Raw genomic sequence first — 8,428 nt, 5'->3', positions numbered from 1 at the left:
GTGCTCAGGGTTATTGGAGAATTGGGCCAAAACATTCTTTTCTAGTGAGAACTCTGTTTTGCTCAGCACTGGGTGTGAGGCAAGCTCCCGGCTGTCCTGTCACAGCAGAGATTTGGGGGATCACAGAATATCCCGAGCTGGAAGGAGCCCACAAGGATATCGAGGTCCAAGCCCGGCCCTCCCACGCCATCGTGGCTGCTCCCAGCCCTTCCACCAGCTTCCACTTCTCCATCCCTTTAGAAAAACTGGAAAATTTCAGAGCCTGAAGGTTTAAAGCTAAGTTGGGGCAGTTCAGGGGTGAGTTGTGTCACCTCCCGAGTGTCATTTTTGCTGACCACTTCGACAGGAAACCTGTCTGCGAGGTGAGGGGGGGTTCGCTGGGCTCAGCTGAGTCACGGCACGCTGGGAACCGGTGCTTTGGGCTCTCAGGTTTTATTTTGGAGCAACAGGAGGGAATTTGCTGTGAAGCAGGAAGCGGAGGGAGCGGACAGGCTGCCAAGGGGGACGCTTCCCATCCCGCCCCTCACGGGGACGAGGGGCAGGTGTCCGCTCCTCCCTTGTTTTGCTGTGCTGGAACATCGCGTCTGCTCCCCCTCTTCGGATCCCGTGACGCGACTTGATCGGAGGGTTGTTGTCCTCTCCTCGAAGCCAAAAGGCCCCGAGGAGGAGACTCGCCAGGGCTGAGAAGCGCTGCCGGCGCCGTCCCGTCGCCGATCAGCCCGGAGATGGTTTTGCGAAGGGAGTTTTTGCTTCAACAGCGCCCGGCTCGTCCCCGGCACCGGGCGCGGCGGCGGAGCTGAGCCCGGCACAGCCGCGCCGCCCGCTCGCACCTGCAGGCGCCTCGCTGGCACCACGTCCCCGACCCTGCGGGCACCGACAGCGCGCCTGAGACCTGCCCCGAGAGCCCCGGGAAAGGGCAGCCCCGGGAAAGGGGCTGGTCTGGAAAGCGGCATCCCGAGCCCCCGGGATGAGCACTCACTGCAGGTGGGGATCCCTGCCCGGGGGACAGTGAGGGGCTGCGCGGGTCCCACGCGGCACCGCCGCGCTGCCAGCTTGGCATAGCAGCAGGCTCGGAGCAGGCAGCACCTGCGGAGGGAGGAGAGCCTGGACTCGCCGGGAATGTGACACCGGCCGCTTCTGCCCCTCCTGATACAGGCTCTGCGAGCCGGGCGGGAAGAGCCGCCAGCTCTGCATCCTCCTGCTCTGGATCACCCAGAAGCTTCTCTGTCCTGCCCGTTCCCACGCCAAGCCTCTGCCTCCCCGTGCAAGCCCTGCCCCACATCCCGGCTTCAGGACCGTCCCTCTCCGCTGGTGCCATTCCACGGACCAGTCGCTGGCACCACCCTGCTGGCTCCGGGATGGAATTAGGGGTGAGCATTGCCTCACTTTCCTTGCTTCCCGAAATGCTGATTCCTTCCTGCTGCTGCCAAGCACATGGTCTGCATATTGCAAAGCTTCGGGGGGTGCTGCTGGGGTTGTGCCAGCGTTAGCCCCCGGGGACCAGCGTTAGCCCCCTGGGACCAGGGTTAGCCCTGTGGGGCAGCGTTGCCTGTACCGATCCACTGAAGCCCTCGAGGTGCCCCATCCCGAGTAGCATCCATGGGCAGTCAGGTTTCCTACGGTGCTTCCCTCGAGTCCCGGTGTGAACGTGCGTGGGTGCTTCCCGTGGGCTGTGAACACACCTAGAGTGACCGTAAAATGTGATTTTTTTTTTTTTTTTGGTAAATTACATGCAGAAATGAGGCCTGAGGAAGTGGGGAGGGAAGGAGACTTTGCTGGGAGTCTCCCTGAGGAGTGCACAGGAGTTTGGGGATGAGCCTGGCTCCCCTCCGTGGGTCGGGGATGCACTTACTGCAGGCAAACAGCATCGTCAGCACCAGCAGGACCTTCATCATCCTCTCACCTGGGCCTGGGAGGAGAAACAGGGGGCAGGCTCAGCCAGGCAGCACGGCCAGTTTGACAGGAGCTGCCGTGAGAAGCTTCCTCCGAAATCGGATCCACCCCCAAAATGTGGAGGGAGGAAAGCAACTGTGCCCCCTCACATCAGTGTCGCTGCCTCTTGGCCGAGAGCAGGTGGTTCCTGACGCTGCCCCAGCTCCTGTCCCACCCCTCCGGCATTTCTCACCTCCCGTCCCACCGCTTTTGGCACGCAGTGCCCCTCTCCCCGCGCAGCGCAGCCTCCCAGCTGCCTTTCCATTTGGAAGCGATCGCACTTTTCCCTCTGCCTCCTCCCAACATCCCCCCGTGTTTTCCTTTCCACAGCAGCGGGGCGAGGGGCGGGGGGGGGAGTTGCTCACCAAGGATCTTCCTCGCTGTCAGTCTGTCCTCCCGGGGAGAGCCTGCCCGCCGTGTGCAGCCCGCGAGCTCCGAGTGGAAGCTCCAAAATGACTCGTCTGTCCCAAACCCAGGCACTGCTACGCCCCTTCCCCCCCGGCCAGCCCCCCTCTCCCCGTGGGCTGCAGCCTCGAGTGACGCAGGGGCCCAGACCGAGTTCTTGGAAAGTTTTTGGGAAGATGTTGATTATTTACGGGGATTTCTCTCCCTGCCCAGCAGCAGCTCTCAGAGGACCGGCGACGTTGAACAAGAACATTGTTTATTTCCGCGTTGATTTAATTTACAGCAGCTCTGGTGTGGTCAGCGCAGGCAGGGATGAAGGGGCGATCCCGGCACCGACCCGCGCACGCTCCGGCCCCGCATCCCAGCTCCCATCATCGGCACAGTTTGTTGGGGTAGAACTGGTAGAGTTTCCTGTAGCTGCTGCCGTTCCTCCTCAGGCACAGCGCCAGGCTGCGGTCGCACTCACAGGACAAGTAGGCGCACCGGGAGCCCCGTCCTGCGGGACAGGGGGAGCCCAGGATCAGCCCCGGCTTTGGGGCAGGGTGACACCCCCTCTTCCAGGGCCCTACTCACTGCAGGAGAGCCGGCCATGGTGCCAGTTGTAGTGGTAGGGCCATGTCTTGGCATCACAGCGGTAGTTTAGGAGGCTTTGGTAGCAAGTATCATGCAGCTGACAGCATCTGCACAGGAGATCAAAGCTTTAGGGGATGGAGTTTTCTCCCCGCACCCCAGAAATTTAAAAATATTCAAGAAGGTGTCTGGAAAGGGCGTTTTAAAGTGAATTCTCACCTGTCTGTGGCATCCTTGGGCTGCCCCTTGCCCCCCAGGCCACAGTAGCAGCCATAGAAGCCGTAATACAGAAGAGCATTTTTCCCTGTCGCCTCTGAGATCATCTGTTGCAGCTCCAAGAGGCTCCCGTGGGCTGGGGACAAGCCTGGAGGGGAGGAAATCAGGGAGATCACGCTGATTCCCTATCCCCCAAACAGCAGATCCATCCCTCCAGCCCCCAAATTGGCACCAGGGTGGTGATGTCTTAGAAACTATAATGCAACGGAGAGGAAATGTGTTCCCAGCTTGGCACAGGAGCATTGTTGCATGTCTGGGAGAGCTGGTGATGGGGAGAAGTGAAGAAATCACCAGCCTAATTTCAATGGATGTAAGTGCACAGAGAGCCTGGGGACTGAGAGAGGACACTTACCCCACACAAACAGCACAGAGAGGCCGAGGAGAACGTTCATACATCTGGCAGCTCTGGGGGAGAAAACCAAACCATTCTCTGGTATACCAACCACCTTCTTCTTTCTCTCCTCGTCATCCAGGAGCAGAGGTTCTCCCTCTCTCCAGGGACTAGGAGTGATGAGGGCGGTAAGGATGTGCCCATTGTTTCAGCACAAAGTGCCAGGGATGGGAATCAGATGGGAGAGGGTGGGAAAAAGCAAAATCAGGAGGAAGGGAGAAAAAATTGGAGAGATGCTCAGCCCTCAAGGTCTGCACCCACTGCTCTTCTGCTGGGCTGGTGTCTCAGGCAGCATCTCCTTCAATCCTGCTTCCCCAGCATGGCACTCGCTCCCCACTTGCACCACAGCTTCTGGTGAAAGGAGGAAAAGAAGGAAATCAGTCCTCCACCCTCACTTACCTTGGGAAAGTCATGCTGGCTTGCAGTGCCCTGCAGCCGACTGGGCTTGCTTTATATAGTTTGCTCCCATCTGCCTGGGGCTCCTTTGACTCAAATCTCGCTGACTGGGCTTCCCTGTAAAGGAGAAGGTGCCATCCTTCCCCTTCGGAGGAATGTCAAAAATCCCCTAACACCCCAGCTCTGTACCCCACGCATGGGGTGGGTGCTGGGTCGGATGAGGTGGAAAAGCAGCGTCACTTCCAGCCTGAGGAGGAAGCAAACATGCTCTGCCTCGGTCAGAGATGCCCAAAGTTTTCCTCTGTCCTTCCCAGCACCGAGGAGCTGCACCAGGGGGGAAAGAAGAGCTCTAGTTCAGGCTGGGCATGGACGCAGCAAGTTTGAGGCTTTCAAGGAGGTGTAAGGTGGTCCAAGGAGAGTTATCACTTCTTTGGGAAAAGTCTACAGGCAGCACTGAAAGCATCTCCAAATGTGCAGTTCCCAGAGACACGAAGTTGGGCAGACACTGGATGATTACACCCTCACTCACCATGAGAAAACAGAAGCAAAACGAATATTCTGAGGTGAGAAAGTGCAACTTCCCCTTATTTCTCTCCTTGTGGTTTTTCCACCCACTCATTATGCCGTACCGCAGAAACCATTCAGTCATGGATTGCCCTCCTAAATCAGCACTTGAGTAATGTAAGTGTCAAAACCTTGAAATCTTCCTTCCTCTGTGGATGATTATTCTCCAGCCCTTATTTCCAAGAGTCATGACCAGACTGATTTGGTTTGGGAGGGGTGTTAGGGAAGGAAGGTGATCTGTCTGTGTCTTTTGTCTTATGTGCTGGAAAATCAGTTTTTTGTTGTCCTCCACCGACAAAGTTTTCAGCCAAGCCCTGATTCCAGCTCCACTTTGGTGTCACGAGTGATGCTCCCTGGCTGGCATGACTTGTGCTTATCTGAATTGCTCATAGCCTATTAATACTCCTCAGGATAATTACTGCCTCATTAATAATTTGCAATTAATTTATGTCCTCACACTGTTTTCCCGCTTTTAATGTGTCTGCATAAAAAAATATGTTTATATGAAATGCTTTGTACAGAATCATTTATAGCAGGAAATAGATATAAAAGAGCAGTTGTGTCATTCCTAGTAAATCCTCGTGTGTCAGAAGCCAAACATCCCAGAAGATACTGGGGCAGGGACACCTTCCACTGTCCCAGGCTGCTCCAAGCCCTGTCCAGCCTGGCCTTGGACAATTCCAGGGATCCAGGGGCAGCCACAGCTTCTCTGGGTAACTTGTTCCGCATTGGGATGGATGTGTGAATTACAGCCCTGTCGGGACCATGGAAATGTTGGGGTTTCAGGCAAATGGTGAGGTGTGGGACGCAGAGGTGCTCCCCAAACTCAGCAGCCACCGTTGCAGTGCCTCAGTCTCAGCAGCCCTTACAGAAAAATACCACGGAGAACCAGTTTGCATCCCTTTTATTATATCTCTTTATTCTCTTTGCTGGGAAATGAAATCAAGTGAGGAGGAAGGCACAAAGAAGAGGAAGCTGGTGTGTCTTTCCAGGAACTTGTGGCTCTCTATCCATGGTGTGTGTGCCTTTCTCACCCTGAGCAGCACCTCATGGGAAGCCTCTGGGGCTTTCCCTTTTCTGAGCCCCCAACCCAGGCTTTTCTTGCTGGGGAAAACCGGCCAAAATCTGGATCTCCGTGTGCAGATTCCCCCTCCTCAGCACTGGAGCATTCCTTGGCATTTGAGCTTGAAGTAGAAGCGGTAGGAATTGTTGTAGGAGTGCAGGGTGCTGGCGAAGCACGAGGCCACCGCGGTGTCACACAGGCACGTCTCCCTCTCGCACCAGCTCTGCTCATCACCTGCGGGAGAGGAGGGGGGAAACACGGAGCCCTGCGGTGCCTTTCCTGGCCGGAGCCACCGCGGGGAAGGGGAAAGAGCGGCGTGTCCCGGTGCTTGTCCTCCCCAACCTCCCCACATCCTCAACGCCAATTTGATTATCGCAGCCGGCCGGGAATGGGGCTGGATTCAGCCGGGGGATGCTCTCCTGTGTGCAGTGCTCCGGGGATGGGCCGTCTCGGGGAGCAGTGCCGCTCAGAACTCACCGCAGGTGATGTGCCCGTCGCTGGAGGTGAAGCTGTACGGGGTGATCAGGGGGCTGCACTCGCCCTCCCTCAACCTCCTGTAGCAGCAGTCGTGGGCTTGGCAGCACCTGCGGGGACACCACGTCAAACCGCGGCCCCCAAACCTTCCCTCGCCACACCTGGAGGGCAGGGGAAGGCTCTGCCTCAAATTTAAGGCGACCAGGAATAGGAGGCGGCAAGGCGACAGCGGGACTTGGCTGGGGAATGGAGTAAAACACCCCCCCACACACACACCCCAGCCCTGGAAGGACGCCAGTGAGGGACTTTCAGGGCCCCGGGGCTGGGAGCGGTGACGCCGTTGTGGGCACTCACCGGTCGGTGGGGTCCACGGGGGTCCCGGAGCCGCCGATGCCGCAGAAACACCCGTACCAGCTGTAGGACAGCAGGGCGCTCCTGCCCGTGGCCGCCCGGATCATCCGCTCCAGCTCCAGCATGCTGCTGTCGGCCGGGAGCAGCCCTGCGGGGACACGCACGGGCTGGGGCAGAGCAGGGAGCCCGGGGGCATTGCCTCACCTCGCACCAGGCAGGGCCATTAACGCGGTCTGGCATTGCACTTTCAGGATTTGAACCATGGGAAGCTTTATCCCCTCCTCCAGAATTATGGAATCTTAGAATCATGGAATGGATTGGGCTGGAAGGAACCTCAAAGGATGTCTTGTTCCACCTCCTGCCATAGGCAGGGACACCTTCCACTATCCCAGGTTGCTCCAAGACCCATCCAACCTGGCCTTGGACAATTCTAGGATTGGGGCAGCCACGGCTTCTCTGGGCAGCCTGTGCCAGGGCCATCCTCTCAGGGAAGATGGCTTTTTCAGTCTGGCTTTTACAACCTCTGGATTCGGTCTGGCACAAGATATTTTGCCCTCTGGACTGGCTCTGCCATGCTGCAAACAGCAATCTCCCATCACCAGGATCAGTCATGGGCTTGGCACAGAGAGGAAAGGTGACAATAGGCTCCAGGGCCTCCCCAAATAAATATGGATCTCAGCATCCCAAAGCCTCCCCATCACCAAGCTCTCCAGGACTGCAGCAGTTCTACACAAAGCACGAGAGAGAAAGTGCCAGATTTAAACAAAAACCTGAATTGCGCACAAAGACTCAGGGTTTGTCAGTGGATTCCAGCCTGGCTGGGGACAGCAGCGCACTTACCACAAGCCAGGAGCACGGCAAGGAGGAGATTCCTCATCCTGGGACTGCCCTGGAGAGGGAACAACAAGGATTGGTGATGATCCAGGGGCTGGACAGAAGCCTCTGCAGTGCCCACAGCAGGGACATGGAACCAGCTGGGTCACCTGGGCAGTGCCTCAGGTGACATTTGTGTCACTGTGGATACACAGCGCTCTGAGGCATCACAGAGGGAACCCCGAGGTTTCTGTATCCCAGTTTTGGGATGCAGTGGGGCTTGGCAGGGATGCAGTGGCTTGTCCTGCCTGGGCCTGCAGCCGTCCCCCCCGCCCTGAGATGCCTGATGAGCACCAGGGCAGTGAAATCCCCTCTCCTTACCCCGCCCGGACCTGCAGCTCCAGCGCTGCTGGCTCTCCGGGGTGGGTTTATATCCCTGGTTTATATCCCACCCCCTTCTTTATCTGTGCTGATGGTGTCAGTCGTCCTAAGCCAGACTTGCCTGGAACAGGGAGCTGATTCCCATCCTTGTCTACCCCAAAACCCAAGAGTTTTCCTACAGCAGTGAGCACCTCCATCATCTCACTCATCACTGGGCATGAGGCCGGCTCCATCCCTGTGTGAGGCCAGTCAAGCCTTGGCCATCGCCATGGTTTTAAAATCCATGGGATTTGGTGGCTGGAGAAATGGGATAAAAAGTGACTTACATCCAGGATGGCACCTCAGAGGCTGCTGAATCCTTGTTCCAGGTGTAGGAGCAGCACTTTGGGCTCAGTGTTTCCTCAGTTTTGCCAGCTCTCCCCCTGGAGCCTCAAAGATCTTGGTTCCTTCCTTGCAACTGCCCCCTCAAATCCATGGCTGCACTCAAATCCAGCTGTGCCAAATTGCAAGGGACAGCAGCAAACACCAGGATTGCAATTCCTGGGTCTGCAGTTTTCCTGTCCTATCCTCAGGTCTTTCTGTCTGCCCAGGGGGAAAGGGGTTTGTTAATTAAACCACCAGCAGCAAATGCTGGAAAAAACACGAAAACCCGACTTGGAATGATTTGGGAATACAGTTTATTTAATTACCATAGCCCAAACACGATACAGAGACACGGGGGAGACAGAAAACCAGAGGAGATAAGGAACAAAAGCTGCTGTTTTCCCTTGAAACCGTGGGGCCAAGAGCAAACACAGACACAAATGTAGGTA

General features: G+C 56.9%; 3 protein-coding genes across 3 annotated transcripts; all 3 read right to left on the bottom strand.

The window, feature by feature from the left end:
* Nucleotides 1-416: 416 nt before the first annotated feature.
* Nucleotides 417-2,416, bottom strand: LOC136300565 (basic phospholipase A2 A-like). The gene is made up of 5 exons (XM_066203044.1): nucleotides 2,298-2,416; nucleotides 1,853-1,909; nucleotides 1,556-1,682; nucleotides 980-1,086; nucleotides 417-864 (listed from the first exon to the last, which is right to left on the bottom strand). The coding sequence occupies exons 2-5, from the start codon at nucleotides 1,893-1,895 to the stop codon at nucleotides 752-754; spliced, it is 390 nt and encodes a 129-aa protein (XP_066059141.1). The 5' UTR covers nucleotides 1,896-1,909; nucleotides 2,298-2,416; the 3' UTR covers nucleotides 417-751.
* Nucleotides 2,417-2,572: 156 nt separating this feature from the next.
* Nucleotides 2,573-3,980, bottom strand: LOC136300564 (phospholipase A2, membrane associated-like). Its single transcript, XM_066203043.1, has 5 exons — nucleotides 3,974-3,980; nucleotides 3,536-3,588; nucleotides 3,127-3,271; nucleotides 2,911-3,017; nucleotides 2,573-2,833 (listed from the first exon to the last, which is right to left on the bottom strand). Exons 2-5 carry the CDS (start codon nucleotides 3,573-3,575, stop codon nucleotides 2,709-2,711), a joined length of 417 nt encoding a protein of 138 aa, XP_066059140.1. The 5' UTR covers nucleotides 3,576-3,588; nucleotides 3,974-3,980; the 3' UTR covers nucleotides 2,573-2,708.
* Nucleotides 3,981-5,437: 1,457 nt separating this feature from the next.
* Nucleotides 5,438-8,189, bottom strand: LOC136300563 (phospholipase A2, membrane associated-like). The gene is made up of 5 exons (XM_066203042.1): nucleotides 7,943-8,189; nucleotides 7,263-7,311; nucleotides 6,426-6,570; nucleotides 6,075-6,181; nucleotides 5,438-5,831 (listed from the first exon to the last, which is right to left on the bottom strand). Exons 2-5 carry the CDS (start codon nucleotides 7,297-7,299, stop codon nucleotides 5,689-5,691), a joined length of 432 nt encoding a protein of 143 aa, XP_066059139.1. The 5' UTR covers nucleotides 7,300-7,311; nucleotides 7,943-8,189; the 3' UTR covers nucleotides 5,438-5,688.
* Between the last annotated feature and the right edge of the window lie 239 nt (nucleotides 8,190-8,428).

The sequence above is a fragment of the Chamaea fasciata genome, unplaced genomic scaffold, assembly GCF_029207755.1.
Source record: "Chamaea fasciata isolate MVZ Bird 193981 ecotype frontalis unplaced genomic scaffold, bChaFas1.0.hap1 SCAF_23, whole genome shotgun sequence".
NCBI lineage: Eukaryota > Metazoa > Chordata > Aves > Passeriformes > Sylviidae > Chamaea > Chamaea fasciata.
The sequence above is the reverse complement of the archived record's forward strand: the minus strand, read 5'-3'. Positions and strand labels throughout refer to the sequence as shown.

What these genes read in the sequence shown, in the direction of transcription:
- LOC136300565 (XM_066203044.1), bottom strand. Translation starts at nt 1,895, where the DNA reads ATGATGAAGGTCCTGCTGGTGCTGACGATGCTGTTTGCCTGCA. An exon ending in GACGATGCTGTTTGCCTGCA is followed by an intron (nt 1,683 to 1,852) that starts GTAAGTGCATCC and finishes CGGTCACTCTAG; the next exon opens with GTGTGTTCACAGCCCACGGG. An exon ending in GGCAGGGATCCCCACCTGCA is followed by an intron (nt 865 to 979) that starts GTGAGTGCTCAT and finishes CGGTGCCCGCAG; the next exon opens with GGTCGGGGACGTGGTGCCAG.
- LOC136300564 (XM_066203043.1), bottom strand. Translation starts at nt 3,575, where the DNA reads ATGAACGTTCTCCTCGGCCTCTCTGTGCTGTTTGTGTGGG. An exon ending in CTCTGTGCTGTTTGTGTGGG is followed by an intron (nt 3,272 to 3,535) that starts GTAAGTGTCCTC and finishes CCTCCCCTCCAG; the next exon opens with GCTTGTCCCCAGCCCACGGG. An exon ending in CCCAAGGATGCCACAGACAG is followed by an intron (nt 3,018 to 3,126) that starts GTGAGAATTCAC and finishes TCTCCTGTGCAG; the next exon opens with ATGCTGTCAGCTGCATGATA.
- LOC136300563 (XM_066203042.1), bottom strand. Translation starts at nt 7,299, where the DNA reads ATGAGGAATCTCCTCCTTGCCGTGCTCCTGGCTTGTG. An exon ending in TGCCGTGCTCCTGGCTTGTG is followed by an intron (nt 6,571 to 7,262) that starts GTAAGTGCGCTG and finishes GTGTCCCCGCAG; the next exon opens with GGCTGCTCCCGGCCGACAGC. An exon ending in CGACGGGCACATCACCTGCG is followed by an intron (nt 5,832 to 6,074) that starts GTGAGTTCTGAG and finishes CCTCTCCCGCAG; the next exon opens with GTGATGAGCAGAGCTGGTGC.